At 41.2% G+C, this 22,322-nt stretch overlaps 7 protein-coding genes across 9 annotated transcripts in view; 4 read left to right on the top strand and 3 right to left on the bottom strand.

The window, feature by feature from the left end:
• Positions 1-1,740, bottom strand: part of LOC144204385 (glutaminase kidney isoform, mitochondrial-like) — a 15,306-nt gene extending 13,566 nt beyond the window's left edge. The window contains exon 1 of one of the 2 annotated variants that reach the window (XM_077728361.1): positions 1,347-1,740. In XM_077728361.1, coding sequence (XP_077584487.1) covers positions 1,347-1,594 — 248 coding nt within the window. In that variant the 5' untranslated portion in view covers positions 1,595-1,740. The remainder of the gene's footprint in view (positions 1-1,346) is intronic. The other variant, XM_077728362.1, reaches the window with a different exon arrangement.
• On the top strand, positions 1,196-3,756 carry fkbp7 (FKBP prolyl isomerase 7). The gene is made up of 4 exons (XM_077728372.1): positions 1,196-2,240; positions 2,586-2,737; positions 3,044-3,171; positions 3,241-3,756. The coding sequence occupies exons 1-4, from the start codon at positions 2,035-2,037 to the stop codon at positions 3,400-3,402; spliced, it is 648 nt and encodes a 215-aa protein (XP_077584498.1). The 5' UTR covers positions 1,196-2,034; the 3' UTR covers positions 3,403-3,756.
• osgepl1 (O-sialoglycoprotein endopeptidase-like 1) lies at positions 2,878-6,203 on the bottom strand. Its single transcript, XM_077728377.1, has 8 exons — positions 5,494-6,203; positions 5,040-5,427; positions 4,770-4,974; positions 4,551-4,699; positions 4,349-4,479; positions 3,790-3,861; positions 3,610-3,715; positions 2,878-2,986 (listed from the first exon to the last, which is right to left on the bottom strand). The coding sequence occupies exons 1-7, from the start codon at positions 5,697-5,699 to the stop codon at positions 3,622-3,624; spliced, it is 1,245 nt and encodes a 414-aa protein (XP_077584503.1). The 5' UTR covers positions 5,700-6,203; the 3' UTR covers positions 2,878-2,986; positions 3,610-3,621.
• On the top strand, positions 5,489-9,292 carry adat3 (adenosine deaminase tRNA specific 3). The gene is made up of 3 exons (XM_077728366.1): positions 5,489-5,619; positions 6,418-6,523; positions 7,795-9,292. The coding sequence occupies exon 3, from the start codon at positions 7,812-7,814 to the stop codon at positions 8,769-8,771; it is 960 nt and encodes a 319-aa protein (XP_077584492.1). The 5' UTR covers positions 5,489-5,619; positions 6,418-6,523; positions 7,795-7,811; the 3' UTR covers positions 8,772-9,292.
• Positions 5,489-22,322, top strand: pms1 (PMS1 homolog 1, mismatch repair system component). Of its 2 annotated transcripts, XM_077728360.1 has the most exons (14): positions 5,489-5,619; positions 6,418-6,523; positions 12,021-12,159; positions 12,587-12,769; positions 12,966-13,068; positions 13,339-13,502; positions 14,793-14,909; positions 16,485-16,607; positions 16,672-16,818; positions 16,894-17,474; positions 18,198-18,722; positions 19,512-19,642; positions 20,590-20,750; positions 21,592-22,322. In XM_077728360.1, the coding sequence occupies exons 3-14, from the start codon at positions 12,028-12,030 to the stop codon at positions 21,790-21,792; spliced, it is 2,568 nt and encodes an 855-aa protein (XP_077584486.1). In that variant the 5' UTR covers positions 5,489-5,619; positions 6,418-6,523; positions 12,021-12,027; the 3' UTR covers positions 21,793-22,322. The 2 variants fall into 2 exon arrangements, with proteins under 2 accessions (XP_077584486.1, XP_077584485.1); XM_077728359.1 differs by lacking the exons at positions 5,489-5,619; positions 6,418-6,523 and having other exon boundaries at positions 11,814-12,159.
• On the top strand, positions 6,572-7,397 carry alkbh6 (alkB homolog 6). The gene has a single exon (XM_077728368.1). The coding sequence runs from the start codon at positions 6,687-6,689 to the stop codon at positions 7,383-7,385; it is 699 nt and encodes a 232-aa protein (XP_077584494.1). The 5' UTR covers positions 6,572-6,686; the 3' UTR covers positions 7,386-7,397.
• On the bottom strand, positions 9,043-11,524 carry ormdl1 (ORMDL sphingolipid biosynthesis regulator 1). The gene is made up of 4 exons (XM_077728373.1): positions 11,362-11,524; positions 10,477-10,656; positions 9,887-10,038; positions 9,043-9,804 (listed from the first exon to the last, which is right to left on the bottom strand). Exons 2-4 carry the CDS (start codon positions 10,648-10,650, stop codon positions 9,669-9,671), a joined length of 462 nt encoding a protein of 153 aa, XP_077584499.1. The 5' UTR covers positions 10,651-10,656; positions 11,362-11,524; the 3' UTR covers positions 9,043-9,668.

Here is a 22,322-nt window from a genome sequence, read left to right as displayed (position 1 = left end):
ATTAACTTTGAAGAAGATAACTCACTGGGATTTTAACCGGGTGTTCCTATTTAGCCACTTGGCACCGTGTCTACTTTTAATGGGCCAAAGTTGTGTCCTAAATATCACTTAAAGGCCACTTTGGTACACGAAAAGGTTCCAAACTAGCCCCGGGAGATGAAATACATTTATTTTCTCTTTCATTTTGAGTGCCAATAGGGTTTTATATGACTATTTCTTGAGAGCCATACTCAGAATTATTAAGTAAAAATACAAAAAAATACAAAACACATTTCAGATGCAATTTCATAAACTGTATGCAAGGAATTTAAGACTGTCGGGTCTTGTTCTGACATTTGCTCAATTTAAAAACATTTAAAAACAATTTTCCACCTTTCCCCCCAGGCTAGGTGACCCACTTATTATTTTTTTTTTACAGCCCTACAAAATGTTGATATTTCACATACTTTAAATGCATTGTTTGCTAATTAGCAGAACTTGGCTTACTTGTTGATCTAGGTTGGATTCTCCTTTCGATTCTTAGAATAACAATAACACAGTTTGGCTTAATCTCCAAATTTAAACCCAATAGAAACAATGCACGCTTTTGACCAGTTTTATTTAATTATTGATTGATAACCTATTTATGTATCCAACCTATGACAAATGAACACATGAATTATGCGTGACTGGACGTTTGGTTGCCGGTCAAATGTACTTGGATATTAAACAGTACTTTGATTTTAAAAAGTAATTAGATATTAAACTTTCTCTCTTAGATATTAAACTCTCTCATGAATATAATTTTGAGAGCTAGTTTCAACAGTAAACTCTGTCACCATTTGACCGGCGACCAATAGGGACCAAATGACCGGCGACCAAACGTCCGAGCACTGAATTATGAATGGACTTTTCATTATTAATGATTGACTTGGCTTTCTTTGTATTTTTCCCCCCTCCTAGGTGCCAGCTGAATGACCTTGCAATTCATAATCCACAATTGGACACAGAAAAGGTAAGAATAAAATACCTTTAAATACAGTTTTCCAATGACAATATTTGTGTTTACATTTTCGCACTGAAGATTGTGACATTACGACGTCATAACTCGTGCAACGCTGCCACGCATAAGTACATTTTGTGCTTGCGAGGTAACGCGTCATGCACGCCATTCATTTGCCTTTAGATGTTATCATTAAATAGACTTGCACTTGAGCGTTTTTGAATAACAACTCGGCGATATTAGGAAAAATGTGACGCCATAAACGAAGGCCGAATAACATCCTGTCATTGAGCTTCCTAGGTCTTCCTCCGCCCACTAGCGAAAAAAGGCGAAATAGAGCCTTTTCAACCGGGAGCCGCCTTACTTTTCTGCCGCTTCTCCGTCCTGACCCTTTGCCTCGTCTAGCTTCAGCTCGCCCTCCGCCTTCGCGCAGTAAGGCCGGACGTGGAGCGCCGCCGCCGAGCGCCACGCGGGGCCATTGAGGAGGTTGAACCGTGCGGAGGAAACGGTGCCGGAACACCGGCGGCGAGCGGTCAGCCAGCCGGCGGAGGGAGACTTGAGGGTGGATTTCAACAACTCCTTGAGCGCTGTGGTGAGCCTAAAATGGAACATCTCAATCCCCGTCGGGTTGATGGAGAAGCGGTGCTTAGATTAGAAGAAGATCCCGCGATGGTGCTTTTAAACAAGTCACTCGACACACGTTGAGATGTCTGAGGCGATGACTCATAATACACCGGCGCCGATGAATAATACTGGAAAGGGGGTCACGCCCCCTCTTCGGTTATTGGTTAAAAGGAAGTGACGTCATGGCAAAACCTCGCACATTTACAGACTTTGTTTAAAAGTATCCGATGTTAATGATTTTGTCGGCCCATGTGCGGAAGCTTTTTATTGTAAGACAAAAACAGCTATGATATATGTAATGTATGTGTTATGTAGTTCTGCGTCTACACCGCCCTCTAGTGGCAAAAAGTCAGAATGGGGAGGGGGAAAAAAAGTTGTAATTTGCCACGACTGCAAGCAGCATTTTGCTCAGGATTCTCGGATCAAACATGTGGAAGTTGGCGAGTTATTACACTCTGTGCATCTTTGTGTTCTCTCAGATCCATTTTGCCAGAGTTTGGGCGGAGGACGATGAAGTCAAGTTTGAGGTGCTCTTCCAACCTGAGACATGCGACAAAAGGAGCAAGAAAGGAGACCTGATGAACGTCCACTATGACGGCTTCCTTGCTGATGATGGGAGCCAGTTCTACTGCAGGTCAGTTTAAAAAACCTCTTTACAAATAACATACATGTAGACAAGCCTATTTCATTTTAAGAAGCTTTTATTATTTTTTTTGCATCATGTTACAACTTGAAAACATAAATTGTCATATAAAACAAAAACAGGACTTTTTTTAAAGCAAAATGTCCAACTTAACCTCCAGTATGACTTCCTTAACATCTAACCACCAACAATGGCAGACTTATTGTTGCATTTCAAGGATGTGTCTTCGATTTTTTTGCATCTAATCCCAAATTGGTGAACTCATATTGAATGTCTTTATTATTTTTAACTAGGATTAAACTCAATGATGAAATGTCTTTTTTCCTCCCGTTTCAGCCGAGATGACAAAGCCGGCCACCCGCAATGGTTCATTCTTGGCGTGGGACAAGTCATCAAGGGTCTGGACATCGGCATGGTGGACATGTGCGTAGGGGAGAAGCGCAAAATAACCGTCCCGCCCAGCCTGGCCTTTGGAGAGAAGGGCAAAGGTAACCACTCGATGGTCTCCACATCTCTGTTCGTCCACACCTAAGATCCTTTACTCCAGAAGTAAGGAACCTATGGCTCCCGAGCCATATGTGGCTCTTTTGTATGGCTCTCTATGTTGGAAAATATGACTTGTTTGGCATGACTTATTACACATTTGTGCTATTTTTTTATTATTTTTTTTGCCAATCTCACATCGGAGAGAGACTGTGATGTCCATGGGTCAATCTGAACCAGCCATCTTTAGTTACCTAGAAAGAGAAAGAGAGAAGAATAATATGTATTGTTTTTTATCCAAACTAATCCAGGTCCAGTCCCGCCCAATGCAACGGTTGTATTTAACGTGGAAGTCTACGCCGTGTCCAGGGGACCCCGCAGCATGGAAGCCTTCTCCCAAATTGACAGCGATCAAGACCGAATGCTCACAAAGGATGAGGTAAATGAAATGGAAAATTGCCCAAAGAAAAGAACAAACAAAAATGGTACTTTTGACTATTATTTTCAGATCAAAAAGCACTTGAAAATGGAGTTTGAAAGAGAAGGCAAAGCCAAAGATGAATCCTACTACGAGAAGGTCATCACCGACATCTTCCGAAAAAGCGATAGTGACAAAGATGGTATTCTCAGCGCCAAAGAGTATAACATTTATCGCCACGATGAACTCTAGTGGCTTTGAGTGTGTGCTAACATATCTTTTATTTTGGATCAGAAAACACTGATAATTTCAAACTACGAAAAACCTGTACAAATGTAGACAGTTCCATTTTTAGGACTTTCTGCAGCCACTTTCTGTACAGTTCATATTTTTCCACTTTTTGAGCAATTTGCTGGTCAATCTTACATAAATATTTGGATGTGTGTGTACTACACATACCCAATGGATGGATCATGCTGATGTTCTTTTGATGTTTATCCGGATTGGCGGCACCTGGATGGCGGCGGCTTTCACTTGTGATGTGAGGTCGATGCCAAGTGGTGCCCTGAAAAATCATATTTTAGCTTAGCGACCCACTTTGACTGAAGGTAAAAAATCATAAATAATGTTTATGCATACTTTGGTTCGTAGCTGACGTCCGCGTGGGGAGGCAGGATTCCTTTCCCTTCCCTGAGTCTTTCTACGCCGTTCCTGGGAAGGAAACAATAAGGTCTGTCAAACTGTCCGATTATTATTATTGTTGTTGTTGTTGTTATTAGTAGTAGTGGTAGTAATGGTAGTAGTAGTAATAGCAGTGGTAGTAGTAGTAGTAGTAGTAGTGGTAATAGTAGTAGTATTAGTAGTGGTAATAGTAGTAGTATTAGTAGTAGTAGTAGTGGTAATAGTAGTAGTATTAGTAGTAGTAGTAGTGGTAATAGTAGTAGTATTGGTAGTGGTAATAGTAGTAGTATTAGTATATTAGTAGTAGTAGTAGTGGTAATAGTAGTAGTATTAGTAGTGGTAATAGTAGTAGTAGTAGTGGTAATAGTAGTAGAGGTAGTAGTGGTAGTAGTAGTATGATTATGATTATCATTGTCATTATTATGATTGTTATTATTGTTATAATTATTATTATTGATGTTATGATTATTAATATTATAATTATGATCAGTAATATTAGTATTTTTTGGTGACGCACCACGCGATCATCACGCCGTTGTCAGTACAGAATTTAGCGGGAGGGCAGAGCAAGCGGAGGTCGGTCGCCATGGTGATGACGCCCAGAGCTTTGCGGATGTACTCGTTGCTCGCCACGCCACCGGAAACCACCTACAAGGAAATTAACGGAAAAATGAATTTTTAACTTTAAATACATGATCTGCAAAACTAGGTTTTCAAACCAGTGTGGGCGTGTCAGAAGGTAGCAGCCCATTGGCCTTGCAGAACAAAATGGCTCGATGCGTCCGCTTGGCCAGATGACACGCCACCGTGTGTTGCGTGGCGGCCGCAATGTCATTCACGCACGACAACAGAGTTCCGCGTTCAATTCCTGTGGTGGAAGCCAAATTGTCAGTCCTTTTGGTCGTCATGTAAATATTTAACCCCATCTTTCTCCCTACCTTCAGCCGCTTCTTTTTTTTCGATGGTCATGTTAATTTGATTCCGTAAGCCGGCAAAAGAGAAGCAACAGTCGTACATTTGCCCCATGGGTGTGGTGAAAGCAAACTTGGAGCGGTCGCCGTCCTTCGCTAGGAGTTCGATGGCTTGTCCTCCGCTCAGCGTGGAGCATCGAGGGTGCTTAATGAGCGACAGACGTCTTGCTACCTGTCAGGTAAGCAAAACCACCATCAATTTTACACTTTATTTTTCTTTTCGACGACTGGACTTACTTTATCGAGGGTGTCGCCCGGCGCTTCATCCAAACTGCGACCCAACAGGACGAAATCGTCTACGCCGCGAGCCACGGCGAGCAGCGAGTGACCCCCCGACACCAGCAGGACCAGAAACGGGAAGGAGACGGGCTGGAGTAGGCGGACCGTCAGGGCGTGCGCCTCCATGTGGTGGATGGGGATAAAGGGCGTGTGATGGCGCCTCACAAAATCCAGGCTGAACTTGAGGCCCACACCCAAGCTCAATGCCAAGCCCGGCTTCACCGTGGTGGCCACGGCCGATATCTGACCCGGGTCCACTCCACTGCGGTCCAACGCTTCTTGGACAACACGCTCGATGTGTTCTCTATGGAGCTGCTGGGCCACGCTGGGGATGATGCCACCCGTCCTGCATTGGGATGACCTCAAAGGTCAAATCTCGCAGTAGAAGATCAAGAGAAGGTCATGGTCCCACCTGAGGTGCACCTCTTTTTGGGAGATGAGGTACTCCCCAAGGATCGTGCCTTCCTCGCTGAGGACGGCGGCTCCTGTGTCGTCGCAGCTCGTCTCAATGCCCAAAACCAGCCGGGAGGCTTTTCTGGTAGTGACGTCGCCATACTGTTGCCTTTTACATTGAGTTAGCAGTCTATGGAGGTGCTTGTTAGCTCTGGAAGGAAACATGCTAACGGATATTTTTCGGGATTAAGAATTAGCTCATCTCTATTTTTTCGTATAGAAAAATATAAATGTTTTTGACAGGAGAAAAAAAAGTGTTCGTAATTATTATGCCTTCAAAAAAGTAGTATGCCTTCCAAAGTCAAAAGTATTGCATAGTACTTCCTGTGCATTTCTTCTTCCACTACTTCTGAAATTCTGGTATTATTTCTTACAGCATAAAAAAATATATGATATTGCCTTTGAGAGTTAATGTTAATCTTATTTTGACTTAGCTTGATTGCAGCATTGTAGGACATAGATACCACGTTAATAAAGCTAGACAATGCTCCGCGCATTATTTTTGTCGGCCATCATGCGTCAGTGAAATTTGATGTACCCTGAAATAGATAACTCATAGATATCTTATTTATTTTTTTTAACCAATTGTCCCGACCGGAAAATATGCAGAAATCTTTATTGCATACTTCAAAATATTCAAAGAAAAGAATCGTAATCAAGATGTTTAAAAGTTATGCGGAAATATGTTCGGAGTGAGTGAATGTGTCACTTGTAAATAATTTCGTGCATCCGCAAAACATCGTAAAACACTTGAAACACGTTTTCCTTTGAGAAAATAGATTAGAATACACAATACATAAGACAAATGTATATGTTGTTTATTACATAACATTTTAGGTGAATAATCGTTCAAGTGTATGAGAAAAAAATGTTTTCTGTTTAGGATTGAGATGGCGGACACTTTAGTCAGTTGCACTGTCCAGCAGCCACGAGCGACCGATGCGAGGATCTCATTTTTAATTGACTCCTGCGTTGCACTGCAAAAAGAGGTAAAACAACAAATAATGTTCTTATTCTTGTACACGTTACTCATTGTTACAATTTTGCGCAGTATTGCAAATAGCTAAAGTACTTATTATTTCCTGTTCGCGTGACATCCTTCTAGCATTTTTTACAATTTAAAACGAGGTCATATCTACGTCATTTTTCCGCATGGAGCCTCCCTCAAGTATTTCGGACGAATTGAAGCATTGTGTCGTGCACGGCGCTCAGCCTACAGTCTATTACATCCCCGATTTTATTTCTGAAGAGGAGGAAACGTATCTCCTGCAGCAAATCTACCAGTCCCCAAAACCCAAGTGGACCCAGTTGTCTGGCAGGAGGCTCCAGAACTGGGGAGGCTTGCCTCGTCCCAAGGGCATGCTTGAAGAACCCATACCCGACTGGCTTGATGCATACTGCCACAAAGTTTCCTCTCACGGGGCGTTTGGTGGCAAAACAGCCAATCACGTGCTAGTGAACGAATATAAACCAGGAGAGGGGATTATGCCCCACGAAGACGGACCTCTTTACTACCCGGCTGTCACCACCATCACCCTGGGCTCGCATACTCTCCTGGACTTGTACGCGCCCGTCGGGAACGACACGGTTTCGGCATCGGAGGACGAACGCCATCTTTTTTCTTTGCTTCTGAGGCCACGCAGCTTGTTGGTGTTGCGGGATGACGCATACCGAAACCTCCTTCATGGAATCGGGGCTCAGGATACGGACGAGTTGACTGACAAGGTGCTGAACCTGAACGCCGCCGGGGCGCGGCCGGGCGAGACGCTGAGGCGGGGAACCCGAGTGTCGCTGACTATTCGACATGTTCCCAAAGTCTTCAAGACCAAGTTTCTTCTCGGGAAGAAGTGAATGTGGATAAACAATGGACCAGTCCGGAAGAGTAGACCTACCAACCTCCAAGTCAAAGTACATAAACTTCTCAAACATCCTCACAAGGGTCGCAGGGGGTGCTGGAGCCCATCCCATGTGACTTGGGCGTCACACCCTGAATTGGTGGCCAGCCAATTGCAGGGCATGAGTAGACCAAGGACAATCAATCATAGCTAGTGTTAGGCAATATAGTGTTTAACCAGCTAGCCTAGCATGGATGTTTTTTGGTTGTGGTGAGGAAACCGGAGTACCCGTAACAAACCCACTCCACACAGGAAGATATTTTCCTTCAATAATACTTGACTTACGAACAATTGCTTCCTTTCTATGGGCAAATACTCTACAAAGACGCTAACCCTGCTCCAATTTGGTCAATCCCACTTGACAGGAGGACTTTTAAAAACAATGGAACCGGACATCAAGCGGCGGAGAGGCGACTGGGACTCCTGGACGGCGTACCCCGTCCTCTCCGACGAACAGACGCGAGCCGTGGAGTTAATCGAGGCATTTGCTGCGCCCGTCCACGACAAGCGGGCCACGTCACGATTGGTCAAAGAGCTCAACGAGCTCCACCCCCTGACGGGCCTGCAGCACGTCAAAAGGGTCCGCCCCACTCTACCACGGGAAGGCCGCTCTCACCCCTTGGAAATCCTCTTGTGCCCGGTCAGCCAAGTCTCCGACCCGAACTCCCTCACCGTCGGACGCGACGGCTTGGGCGAGGCATTCGTGGTTCGAGTTCCGGCTCACCCTCCTTTGACCCGGACTCAATTCGAGCTGGCTAGCAAACACTGGCCCACAAGTTTCCACGAAGACAAATCGGTAACGGACGCCCTTCGAGGAGAATCCTTCGACCCGGCTCGGAAGGCCCGGATGCACGAGTACATGTCGACGGCGTTGGCCGCCGCCCGAGAAGGAAAGGCCTCTGGGATGGAAGCCGCCGGAGCTGTAATGGTGGACCCGATTTCCCAGAGAATGGTCGCCGTGGCTCACGATTGCCGAGGACAACATCCCCTCTACCACGCCGTCATGGTTTGCGTGGATTTAGTGGCCCGTGGGCAAGGTGGCGGCTGCTACCAATTGGACTCGTACCCGGGTTGTCGCTCTCTAACGATGCCCTTTTCGGACTCGGACCGGCAGCCGTATATCTGCACCGGCTACGACTTATACGTCACGCGAGAACCATGCGTCATGTGTGCCATGGCGCTGGTCCACTCGCGGATTGGCCGTGTGTTTTACGGCACGCCATTTGCAGATGGCGCCCTGGGGACGGAGTACAAAATCCATACGCAGAAAGACCTGAATCATCACTTTGAGGTTTACCAAGGAGTTATGAGGGAACAGTGTGAGGAACTCTCTTTGAAATAATGATTGGAGGATTTAGTTTGTTTTTAATACTTGTGTTATAGTCTCAAAATATCGCTGAGTCTTCAAAATATGATTTTAATGGACTTTTTTCTTCATTTGAAATACTACATAGAGGCCCTGGAGCAGCAAAGCAGCCCCAGAATATTACAGACTACATTTTCTGATCCCATTCAGCAATTTTCAGACCAGAATACTTCATTGTTGATTTATTCTTGACATGGAGGAAGTATTAATTTAAAATATAACAAAAAGACACGAGCGACAGAAGGAATTCACAGAGGAAAAACTATTTAATAAGATACAAGTTTGACTTTCCCCAATCCATTTTTAACAGACATCTTTCACAAAACCATGTTCATTACCAATAAAATATTCAACATTCACAAAAAACCTGTCTTGTGATTGACTTATAAAGTATTTATAGCATCGATAGATTTGTAAATAAGAGGAGGAATCTGTTCAATTACTCTTGGAAAAATCAGTGTGTACCAATAACAAATAGGCCAGCTTCAAAAAAAGTAAACATTTTCAGTTTGTTTTTCTTTCAAAAAGATACAATTTGAGGCTTTGCCATTAGTGTCAGCACTTGAATTCAAGTTGGATCATAAACAACAACAAAAAACAATCACAAGTCGCACTGGACCCGGGGCCCGCCCGGGTCAAAGGTCAAACATGACCAAAAAAAAAAAAAAAAAATTACGAACCCTCCCGTTATGGTGAAAACATTTCTGGATCAATTTGAGCCAAGTCGTGTACAAATTTGATGCAACTCTGAAAAACGTCATAATGGGAGGGTTCCACAGTCACAAGTTAGAAACGCAAAAGGCATCAAGTCTCCAAAAAGTTTGTTTTCTTCTTTTCCTTACTGTATTTCCCTCAACAGAACCAAATGAGGACTCAGTATTTATTAATTCCGAAGATTCTTACGCCGTGTAGTTGCGGTAGTTTGGGGATGAGCACGCTCAAAAGGGACGCCGTGTTGATGAAGAAATGCGCCGCGTCGTATTTTGTGTAAAAACTCGCCAGGAAATATCTGTAAGGGAAACATGTTACGGGTTAAATTGAATTCAATTTGAAAATTATAAAACAATTGATAGCATAAGGTTTAAACTTACAGGATGATAGGGGAAATCGTGAAGAACTTTCTAGAAGACGTGAACTGCACGCCGTAATCCAGCTGTTCCCAGTGGGTGAGAAGTCTGGCCTTGCCTTGATCAGGGGTCTCAAAGGGGGTCCCTTTAACCGCGTGCATAAACACGTACATTCCCTGTACATGGTAAAATACAATGTGAGTAAAATGTCAACATTAGAGCAACCATACACAAAAAATATGCTAACAAGGGCTGAAAATTGCGACGTCAAGATGCTAACTGCTAGCCGACAGGCAACAATAAGTCCGAAAATGTATTGTTCAACCCAGATTTAAAAAATAATTGGAATTTTAGGATAGATGACTGTAAATTTTAATTGTCCATCTATAAATAACAGGAATACATAGCTGTTAATGATAGTGTACACAACAACAACAATAGTATTTTTTTCCTTTTTATTTTAACAATGGATGGCAAATTCAATGTTTTTTTTTTTAATTTGTGCAAAAAAATAACCTATTAGCCTTCTCAGACTGATTTTAATAAGAAATTACATCTTTCAATTCTAAATTTTGTAAAATTTCCAAACTTGAAAGCCACTTAGTGGCACTCACCAAGTTGTGGATGACATTAGTGAGCGTCCACACCACCGGAACGCTGAAGAATGGTATGCTGAGAAGCACAATGTGAAGGATTCCCACCCCCAGCGCGTAGGTCAGCCAGATGCCTCGACTGTTCATGACCCGGGTGTTTGGGTTCACCTCGCTGTGTGCCACACCCACATTCATTCTGGTCTGCAAGATCAAAACAACAGATTTGATACCCAAGCGTCGAGCCGGCCTTCATTCAACCTGCACCCAAACTGCCTATCGAGAAAAAAAGTCCATTGCGCAAATCTGGTTGAACTTTGTTCCCTGGCTTGCTTTCAGCTTCCAGCATGGATGAATGCTTGCACTGTTACAACACCACCACAAAGTAGAAAGATCATCTTCTCCCTTGTACCGTTTATAATATGGAATACAAGTTCACTTTTCTTTATAGCATACATCCTTTTAATCAGGCTGTTGCCTTTTATCTGGTTATAGTATAGTCTTTTATGTCAATGGTATGTATATGCTAGTATATATAGTCAATGTAAACTTATAGTAGGTTCAGAGAAAATAGAAAGTGACATTTCAAAATAAAAGTCAGTCAATGACATTTTACGTCAAAATTTCAAAGTATTTCAGCCTGCAAATTGGAACTCCATGGTAACAGATGTTTACCAAAATAAATGCGTTTCATATAGATGCACCATGACACTTGTAACTGACGACTGGGACACACTGAAATATGGAATAACTATTACGTTGAAATATTAGTCATTTAGATCCTGTACTGTATGTTTGTACTACAAAACTGTTTGTCACGTAGCAGATGGCGCAGAAAACGCGTGGGAATTGATCTACTTTTGATTGAAATACGTGGAAAGGAGAGATTTAAAACAGCCGAAGACTTACTTGTTACAGCAGCGAGTAATGGAAGTGCCCAAAGAGGCGATCTGCTGCCAAAAGAAATTGAAAAGATCTTGTTGTGGTGCACTTTTTCTTTAGCCGACGAGCGCAGGGAGACAAAAGCGGAAGTGCATGAACGCAAAGTGCATTACGTTATGAACGTCAGTCACAACACGACTTCCTGTTAGAGTTAGGCAGGAATACGACTAGGGGGAAATGCGTTTGTATTGTAGTTACATGTTTAGTAAAGTGTTGAAAAGTTTTTAAAAAAATGACAAATGGTGTGTCATGTGTTACATGTGTGCATTTTACAAATGTTTTTGGATCGGTTGCACCTTGCAGTTAAAACTCAGGGTATAGGAAGTCTTTAGAACTCGGCCCATTTTTGATCCCAACCAATCAACGCTTTGTATTGAAATTAGGCCATATGCGCAATAAACATTTGTTTACGAAATTTTTACAGGCCAAACAAAATTACAATTTCCTGTAGTATTTGTGTAGTTAGTTGTATACAGTAATTATATAGTTTTTATCAAAAAAATTAAGCGTTTGGCATAGTCTAGGGAAAAAAAACATCGAAAACTATCGACGTCATCCAACTGCGACTCCGCTCCACATGGCGTGGACGCCAACAGTACTTTCTTCGTTTTGTTTTTCATATTTAGGTTCGATATGAAGCAACTACCCAGCGAAACTATTCGACTATTGTCCAGCGCACAGACCATCACTTCGGTGTTAAATGTTGTGAAAGAGCTGCTGGAGAACTCACTGGATGCTGGAGCTGATGCCATCGATGTCAGACTGGTAATGTTGAATTGTCGCTACTATGGTACATTCGAGATGTGAACAAAAAACGCCATCAAACTTCTTGCTTTCCAAGTTGTATCTTGCGATCGTGATATTTTATATTTCTAAACTAAGTTTTTCTGTCCAACACTTGAAACACTTTCCCCATAAATACGATCTTAAAGCCCCAAACAATTAGTTTTACATTTTGACTGCATAGTCGCCACGTTAACTGATTATATTTTGAATTATTTTCTAGCTAACTCATAATTAACATTTTTTTGCATGCTGCACAAAAAAGAATCACAGTTTACTAAACAATACTATGATGGGGTTTTTTTTGATATAAGAAAAAAAAGTAAACAGAATACCTATGCCAATCATCAGGTTTATTGTGTTTGTAAATGTGAAAATCTAATGAACATTTTTTTATCCACAAATGCAGGAGAACTATGGTTTGGATCAGATCCTGGTACGCGACAATGGGCGAGGAATCTCAGCCGTGGACACTCCGGTGATGGCATTGCCCCATTTCACCTCCAAGATCCAAAGCCATGAAGACCTAATGAGCCTCCAAACCTACGGCTTCAGGGGAGAAGCTCTGGGCTCAATATGCGCCATGGCGGAGGTCAGTCCAACTCACTTTCACCTTTCAAATTTCCATTTATCACCATTTAGGGATAAACAGCATACTGTTGTTTCGTCTTGCACGTGCTGGAAACATTCCTTTAAGTCTAAGATAAGACTAAAAATCAATGTTTGTATATGTAAGCATTGTGTTTTTCTGCAGACGAGTCCAGTTTTTCTGTCTATTCTTTCTCCAGGTTCTGATCACCACCAGGACGGAGGATGATGACATCGGCACTCAGTATACGCTTAATAACAAAGGGAGCGTGGTATCCCAGAAGCCAACTCACTTTGCTCAAGGTATGGCAAACCTTTGCATTTCAACAACAGTAACATGTTTTAAAAGTGACTTTTTTTCAACTATTCAGCTCAACCAATCCTATATTTCCATTTTTTCTTCATCAATTTGACTTAGTTTTTTCCCATGACTCATAATCCTGTAAAAACAACAACAGAAACGACTTTTGTTAGCATAATACTAAAATATACAGTATTTTGAGAGGAAAGCCAGCAAAAGTACATGCTGTAATAATATGTGTACTCATCTATTTGGTTCAAATGTTGTTGCAGGCACTATGGTTAGCGCACTGAACCTTTTCAAGAATGTTCCTGTAAGACGACAATATTTCTCCACAACCAAAAAGTGCAAGGAGGAGGTGAAAAAAGTCAAAGAACTGCTGATGTCTTACGCCATTATCATTCCGGAAGTGAGACTCAGGCTGAGCCACAACAAGGTAAGCTAAACCCTCCCTCGTATGTATTTTAGCCTAGTAATGCTTTAAGTCCATTTTTTTTACACTTGGTATATTCACACTTTAATCAAAATATTTTTGGTGTATTATAGAAAAATAATTATGCCAGGTTATTAACAGTAATTACACATGGTGTAATTGAATGCAACCACAAGGTGTCCTCAGTAGCCTTCAGATTTGGTACTTGCAAGTTTTTTATTTATTTTTTTACACCGAGAAAACACATTAAGGAATTTGCAGTATTAAAAAAAATTGCAGTTTTTACTATAATGCAGATTTTTTTCAAATAGTCGATATTTATTATTAATTTATCCTAGATTTTGGACATTTTGCATGTATAATTGTATGCTTTGGGTCCTATTGAGATGCTAACATTAGAAAATAATGTGTTAAAAAAGCAGTTTTTTCATGTTTTTTTTAAAAGAAAATAACGTTTGAAATGGGTCAAATTAAGTCACCTGCATTTTCCTCACGTGTTCTTTAGCAATTTTTTTTTTACTTTTGATTGAACCACCTCCAAAAAAAATAATAATAATTATAATACAAACACATTTTTAAGCATTCTCAAGTCCTTTTTAGAAGATTAAACTTAATCAGTCATAGAAATATGAAGCCATTGGCCATTTCCATCCCTCATCCACTTTCTCACCAAGGCTAATCACAGCTGTCAGTTGCTCCAAAACACAAAATATGAGTGAGCGTCAAGTCGGATTTAGCTGATTATGATGCTTGAGTAAGTTGCTGAACTCAGCGGCAGTTTCTGTTTCGGGCCCCCCCAAATCGTGCAAATGTTTGTGTGTGTGTGGCTAGGTGGGTCAGGCCGGGGCCACGGCGCCACCGTATGCCACGCCACGTTCCTAGAAATCACTTTCAAACTTGTTAACTGGGAGTTATGCCTCCATTTGGTACATTCAGACACCATTCTTGCTATTGGGGGCCCCGTGTGTCGTCTTTCACGGCTTCTTTACGAGCTGTTTACGAGGGCGATCCGTTTTTGTGCGCCAACTGTACGTCAAATAGCTCCTACGTGCCTGGCGTGGATTTGGAAAAGAAATACAACTACTGTACTAGTTATTTGTATTTCTTTTTTTGAGGGGTCATTTATGTATTATGTTTGTGGATGCATACTCAGGTGTTGACTTGCAGAATACAGGGCCATGTGCAGATTTTTTGTTTGTTTTTTTCATCCTGGTCCCAAGATGTTGGTTGTCTGCTAGTTCTGAAAACTGAAATCATCATCCATGTTGATTCATTGATGCCACTTGATTTCAGGTGGTGATCTTCCAGAAGGGCAATGCGGCTAACCACAGGAACGCTCTCATGGCTAGGTTGGGCCCCAATACAGTTGCCAACCTAATTCCGTGTCAACATCAACAAGAGGAAGACCAGGTTTGTTGTGAAATACAAAACAACCATTGCAATTAAAATAGAGGAATTAGGTTAGGTTGTAAATACCATTTTAAAAGTAAAAAACAAATGAAATCAAGACTTATAGGAATCGTGAGGTAGGGCCCAAAACATTATATAATCCGGATCAAAGATTGCAAAAAAAAAAAAAAATTGACAATGACCAATCATTTAGTTTTTTCTGCTCAGCTTAATAAAAAAAAAATAATAATAATAATAACTAGACTTGAACACGGAGACAAGCACACATTTGATGATGGCATGATTTGGAATTATCTTCCAAAAAAATGGCCGTATCATTGATAGACATCATTTTTTTCTCTTTATTACTTACTGAATGTGTTAATCCATTGTTAAACTAATCTCTAATATCTTAAGTTTAAAGTACAAATCAAGTTTTGTAAATAAGATTCCAGTTGTTGTGCTATAAAAAAAAATAGTCATGACATATATTTACTTTTTTGAGGTTCACAACCTGTAAAAGTGAACTATTTTTATTTTTTTATTATTTTTGAACCCTGCCATTTACCCTAAATCATTCCACTCCCGTTTTACTCCAGCATAATATGACCAAGCACAACAACAATGGACGTCTCTTTATGATAAAAATTCCTATGATAGTGGAGCGTGAGCTAATAGCCAAGTAGAGCTGGTTCCAAGCCAACAAATGTGCCCAGCTGCTCACCGGCCAATCACTGCCTTGCTTTCCTGATGAAGGGCATGTGATTTTTTTTTTTGTTAGCTAAGCTTTGTTGTGCCTCATGTAATTAAATTAAGATCTGAGCGGTAACTTTTTTGTTTTGGGTCAAGGTAGGCTGCGTGCGGCTTGCTAAGTCAACGTTAATACCTTCTGACAGATATACTATTTTTCTCTTTTGTTTCTCTCATTTTTCTCCAGTGCTGGTCGCCAATATGACATTGCATCCAGTTAACAAAACGCCATACTTTGAGTTTGATTTATTTAATAAGGGACAACATATGAATGAACATATTTATATTCATGTTAATGAACATATATATGCAAATATGTAAGAGTAAACAATGTAACATACACGCACACCCACCCACACATAAAATAGCACCGTTTTAACATTATTATGATCACAATTTTGTTCATTTAATAGTCAGACTTTAAGATGATTGGCCAAGAGGTTCAGAGATGGAAGTTTAAATATGGTACTTGCTATTGAGTTCCAGGTATGAAGAGAGAAGTAGCTTTAGCTAATTTAGCACTCTTTTTGAAGGGAACTACACAGTCACCTCTAGAGCCAGCCATTGTTGATGTCTTGGAATTTTTTGGTACAAAATTTTGCAAACTTGGCAGATTAATTTTGCTAATTTCTAATGTGAAAAAACTGTGTTATCAATCTGATACTATGAGAGTTTTTAATTTTATTTTTAATTTTGCTATTATTTTGTACACAATCTTCCAAACTTGAAGTTTGGTCAGACAGATTCATTGAAAGAACCATGTTATATAATCTGATATTACAAGATAGTTTTCCAGTTTTTTAATGTTGCTATTATTGACTAATATATTTTTTTTGTTGACTGCAGATTTTTCTGGAGGCTTTTTTCCCCAAACCAGGAGCCGATCTCTCCTCAACCAGCACTTGGGGTCCAGAAAGGACCTTCATTTACATCAACAAGCGACCCATCCGCCATAAGGAAATCACTAAAGTAAGATTCTCGTATTGTTACTCCTAAGAACTTCCCAATCAATTCTCCTCCCATCTCCCAACAGTTACTCCGTCAACACTACTCGGCGCAATACCAAGATGACTCGGCGCGCAACCGCTACCCTATCGCCATGCTTAAAATCAGCGTTTCGCCCGCTTCGGTGGACATCAATGTGACGCCTGACAAGACCCAGGTTCTTCTCGACAACAAGGTATTTCCTTAAACTCCATCACAGGCAAAAAAAAACAACGTCCCGATGACCAATCAATTCTCTCTTGGCTTTCAGGAAGCTTTGTTTACCGCGTTAGAAGCACTACTCGTTTCTGTCTACGGTTATCGACCGAGTGCCGACCCTCCGACGGAAGAGTTTTGCCCTGAAATGTCCGCAAAAACCGGCACTCAAGAAGAGGAGGCTTTGGGTCATGTGACCAATCCCAACCTTGAAGAGCCCCAGAGTGATGAAATTCCAGGTTCTTCAACTGAACTCCCCGAAGAAACCAAGAAGAACCCCGACTCGAAGAGATGCCGTATATCGGGCGAAGAATGGAGCAAAGGCACGGCCCTGACCGATCCCATATCGGGAGAACCCCTGCGACCAGTCACCGTCCATCAAATCTCCGCTCCGATTGGCGGCGAGATGGAAGCGAGAAGAAAAACAGGCAACGTCATCACGGAAAGGCCCGTGGCTCTGAACGCCTATGACCTGATGGGCAATTGCACGCTGAGGGCGCCGCTGTCAGCGTTTGCCCTTTTTCAGATGGACGTCCGATCGGAGGTTGTCAAGGAGAACCCTGGGGCCGGACTACAGGAGATCAACATGGCGGTTCATGACAGGTGGAGAAATCTAGGGGTGGAAGACCTTAAGAGGTAAGTTTCATGGATATTTTCTAGAAATTTGGCTATTTCTTTTTGAAGCCATCCTCATTTAAAAGACAGAAATTGCCTACAGTAATCCCTCGATTATCGTGTCTTCACTTATTGCGAATTTGGTGCTTTTTTGGGCTATTAACTATTGAAAAAAATGAATTTAAAAATGTGAAAATCCCCATTGAAACTTGTAAATGGAAGCCATTTTTGCAACTATGACTAAGCACTAAGGTAAAAAGTATTTAATTTTTAATAATATTTACATTTTTTTTAAATATATATATTTTTTACGTTCATAATAATGTGAAAATCCACGCAGAAACTCGTAAGTGGAAGCCACTCTTGCTACTAGGAGTCAACACTGGAGGAAAAAAAAAGGTAAATTATGGGTTATTAAGACCATGTCTGGTCTCCATTAACCGCGATATTCGAGGGATTACAGGACAAAAAAAACTTTATTTAAAAGACAAATGAGGGGGCTTGTCAGTGTCATCTGTTAAATGTAAACACTATTTGGACATGGACTTTCTAAGGTAAGACAGTTTGGGAAAGACTGAATAAAAAAAAAACAGTCAATTGGAATAGTCATTTATGGCTTGGTCATTTATGGCTTGCTCATTTATGGCTTGGTCATATATGGCTTGATTAAAATGTCCTCTCTAGTCATTTGACAAGTTTCAGCATTGTCACTTTTAGAATATCTTTTTTTTTTTTATCTTACAGATATGATGAGAAAGCCCAAAAAACAATAGAACTCCACCAGCGCACTTGCGCAGCCAAACTGGCCCGCAGCAGGGCGAAAAAGCGCAGCTCGGTCCCGGCACGGGGCTCCAAACGCAAGGCCCCGCTTACCAACAAGCAGATTCTGGAAGAGCTCTTCTCCACTCAGACCTTCGAGAGGCTCAGGAGTATGCCATTATCGCCAGAGCCGCCGCCAGAGTCGCCGCCAGAGTCGCCGCCAGAGTCGCCGCCAGAGCCGCCCAAGCCCACCCGAACCGTCGACTTTTGCCTATCCAGCCTCCGTTCGCGGCTACGGCGTCTGGCATCTGCCCGCGAGGCCACGCCGCCGCGGGGCCTCCGTCTTCTAAACCGGCTGCCCTCTCAGAGCGCCTGGGTCGTTTCGAGCGGTCAGAAACTGATGTTGTTCAACCCGTATCGGGTGCAGGAGTCCTTGCTGCTTCAGAGGCTCCTACAAGATCACATCCTCCCAACGGTCATTCTGCAGAAGGCAATCCACGTCACCGAGAGGTAATGTGTCACTCGCTTCTCACTTGCAGACGGCCAAAGCTGGCTACCGATCAACAATGCTTTTAAGGACCAATTGCTAATATCAGCTTTACGGCTAAATACAGTACATAGTGTACATCGGTCATTTTCTTGATCCCGGGCCATGGTTAGATGCCTTTTTGAGATGATGCATTCAGTTTTATTTTTGAAATAAGGGTTGATATGCATCGTTTTAAAGTCAAGGGTTGAATTTGATTGTTTGGATTAATAAATGAGTTACAAGACATTGGGTTTTGGGCCAAAAAAAGCGCAAAAAATGTTTTTAATTTCAACATTTCTAATTATTTTGAGGGGCTAGAGCACATTGAAGCAAGTTTAACAGTCGCTAATTATCTTATTGTGTTTTTTTGATGAAGTTTTTGCCAAAGTTGTTAAAAAATGACATTGGAGGCAACCAGTAAAAAATGATTCCAAATTTTGATATTTTCTGATGCTAAATTATTATTATTTTAAATCATTTGAGGGGGGTTATTTTAAGATACTTTTTTAATTCATTGTGTAAGAAAAACACAAACAAAACGAAAGTGGTGGTATTTGGAAAAAAAGTTCCTCTTCATTTTTTCCACTTAAAAAATAAATCTTGCAGTTTAATCAACCACAAAAAAAACATTTATCCAATTTGAACATAAAACTATTGACACTTAGCTCTCGATGGATTGGCCGCCTGTTGCCGTCAACAAAAACATGATTATTTACCGCCAACCCTAACAATTTTCCTTGTGTTTTTTGTTGTTGTTGTTTCTTCCGTAGCTGTTTAGGGGGAAGGAACTACATGGACGCTTTATGCAACATGGAGAAACAAAGTCCAGATGTCAACGGGAGGATTTTCATATCTGACCCAAGACTTGTAGCCAACGGCTTTAAAGTCAACCTCGCTCCAGGTGAACAAAATACAGTAATTCTTGCGGTTAATGTAGACTAGACTAGGCCACGATACACAACAAAACGCAGTGCTAAGTTCTAGTAGGACAGGGAGTGGCTTTTAGTAAAATTTTATTAATTAAAAAAAAATTAAAACAAAAAAAAATGTCCTCCGGCAAAAAAAATGTGATGTCGTGAAGCCGTGAAAATCGAGGGATTACTGTAGTTAATTAACACTACATGATCTTTTGTTGGATGACATTCATAGTGCTTTTTGAAAATGTCAATTCTGTGGATTTCAAGGCATTCCAGTCAGGATATAATATTACCCACCAACTTTCAGAGTGGCAGCAAAAAAGCAAAACAAGCCCCGAGCAACGTGCTAGCGGGTGTAAATATTTTCCCTGGGCGTTTCGTAACATAATGGCCGCGCTAAGTGACAGTTTGGCCCGATTTCTTCTTCATTACCGGGATTATTTCTCAGCATCCCGTTCCTTGTTTTTGTTGCCGAACGAGCTCGGCCACAGTGGAAGTTGGCGTCTTGCCCGAGCCACGCCGCGACCTTTTCAGCGGGCGTGCAGGTGATCAAAATGCTTGCCCTGCGAAAAATTTAGAGAATTTTTATCCCCACTGGGGCTTTTGCCAAACACTGGCACGGGATGCCAATGTCCAATCCGGGAATATTTGTGGAAAACGCAAAACTCAAAGGTTGACCGTGCCATCTCGATGTCAGAAATATACATTTGCCTGATTTATGATATTTCCTCTTTAAATGACAGGTCGTATTTTCTTCCCGACTTCCTTTTGGCTCTTCTGGGGATTCTATTAGTCATTTAACACTCCATTTGGCCCCGCAGCGTTTGAATGGGAGGGGGGAGCAACCAAACTGTAAATCACAATGTTTATTTATTTTCATTTCCTGGAGATGCAATCTTATTAATCCTGACTTTGTGCTTGTCTTGGCCAGGCCACGCGTCCGCCGGGAGACGTCTGGAAGTGACGGCGCTGGCCGACCGCGTGCCTTTCCTCGGCCTGGACGACCTGAGGGAGATCGCCACTGCCGTTTTTAGCAGGAGGGCCAAAACGGTGAAGGAGTGCCGTCCGCTCAAAGTGTCCAACTACCTACAGGTGAGTGATGGAAAGTCGAGGAAAAGTGGCCCGAAATGAAGTACGGTGGTACCAGCTTCCAGTACCAGTATGTCTGTCGATTTACTCGTAACTCAAATCAACGTTTCCCATTCAAATGCACTAAAAATTAATTAATTCGTTCAAACCCTCTGAAAAAACACCAATGGATTGGAAAAACATTTTTATTTGTTCTGATTCGCCATCTATTGACAAAGTTATAAATAACTAGTGGTTTAATACTTCTAAAATGTGTGTAATAGTACTAAAATTAGACTGATTTTGCTATAATGTTCTCAAAATTTGACAAGATAAATATTTGCTCAAAATTTTACAAGATAAATATTTGCTCAAAATTTTACAAGATAAATATCTGCTCAAAATTTTACAAGATATTTGCTCAAAATTTGACACGATATTTGCTCAAAATTTGACACGATATTTGCTCAAAATTTTACAAGTATTTGCTCAATATTTGACATAAGTATTTGCTCCAAATTTGACAAGATGTTTGCTCAAAATTTGACAAGATGTTTGCTCAAAATTTGACAAGATATTTGCTCCAAATTTGACAAGACAAATATTTGCTCCAAATTTTACAAGACAAATATTTGCTCAAAATTCTACTCTTATTTCAAATAGCTCCCATGTCGTGGTACTCATATGTCAAGGTACCACTGTACAGTAATACCTCATTTATCACGGTTAGTAGGTCCAAATCCTGCCTCGATTTTGATCCGTACCCAGGTAAGCATTACTATTGACTTTCCTGTTCCAAATACACCCCAAAATGTCAACCTGTGAATAGTTTTGTCCAGTTTTTGACTCCATTTTCCGTACATAGGGCGAAGCCGTTCGACTGGCCCGGAAGATGCCCGCCCATTTGTCCAGGGAAGAGGCGGAAGACATCCTGAGGAGGATGCAACAGCAACTGGGTGAGAACATACGCACTTGTTTCCACGGACGAGCTTTGCTACATCCGCTGTGTGACGTCCCTCAGAATGACGAGCAGGCTCGACTTCTCTTTCGACCTTTGGCATTATGAACGGACAATATTATCATTTTTGCGCGTTTCAATTGACTTTTGCCATCAATCGCACTGAAACTTGTTAGCATAACAAATTCTTAGCAAGTCTTTTAACCCTCAAGTTCAAAAAGTTCAATTTTTGGGGTTCAATTACGCGATTTAGCTTGAATCAAAATGGACGTTTTGCAATAATACGTAAATTTCATGTTGTATTTGCAATATGGTTTCAATAGTTTTCCGGGTTTTAAATGTTCTTGACTTAACAAGTAGCCACCATGTTTATAAATCTTATTTTTTGTTAAAATTGTTTTGTTTTTTCCTCTAAAAACAGTTTTTTTTTAACCCTTTAAAGCCCCAAAACAAGTTCTTTCAAGTTAACCGTTTCTCATAACAAAAAAAACGACAACATTTTAAATATAATGTCATAGAATTGTATGATTGTTCGATTTTATTCAGTGAAAAAATACCATAGCTCAAAGTTAATATATCAGATATGTTGCGTTTGGCCTGTGTTTACTTTTATAAATAAAAAAAATATTGTTTTGAGA

Source organism: Stigmatopora nigra, chromosome 11 (assembly GCF_051989575.1).
Source record: "Stigmatopora nigra isolate UIUO_SnigA chromosome 11, RoL_Snig_1.1, whole genome shotgun sequence".
Lineage (NCBI taxonomy): Eukaryota > Metazoa > Chordata > Actinopteri > Syngnathiformes > Syngnathidae > Stigmatopora > Stigmatopora nigra.
Note: the sequence above shows the minus strand (reverse complement) of the source record. Positions and strands in the feature narration are given on the sequence as shown.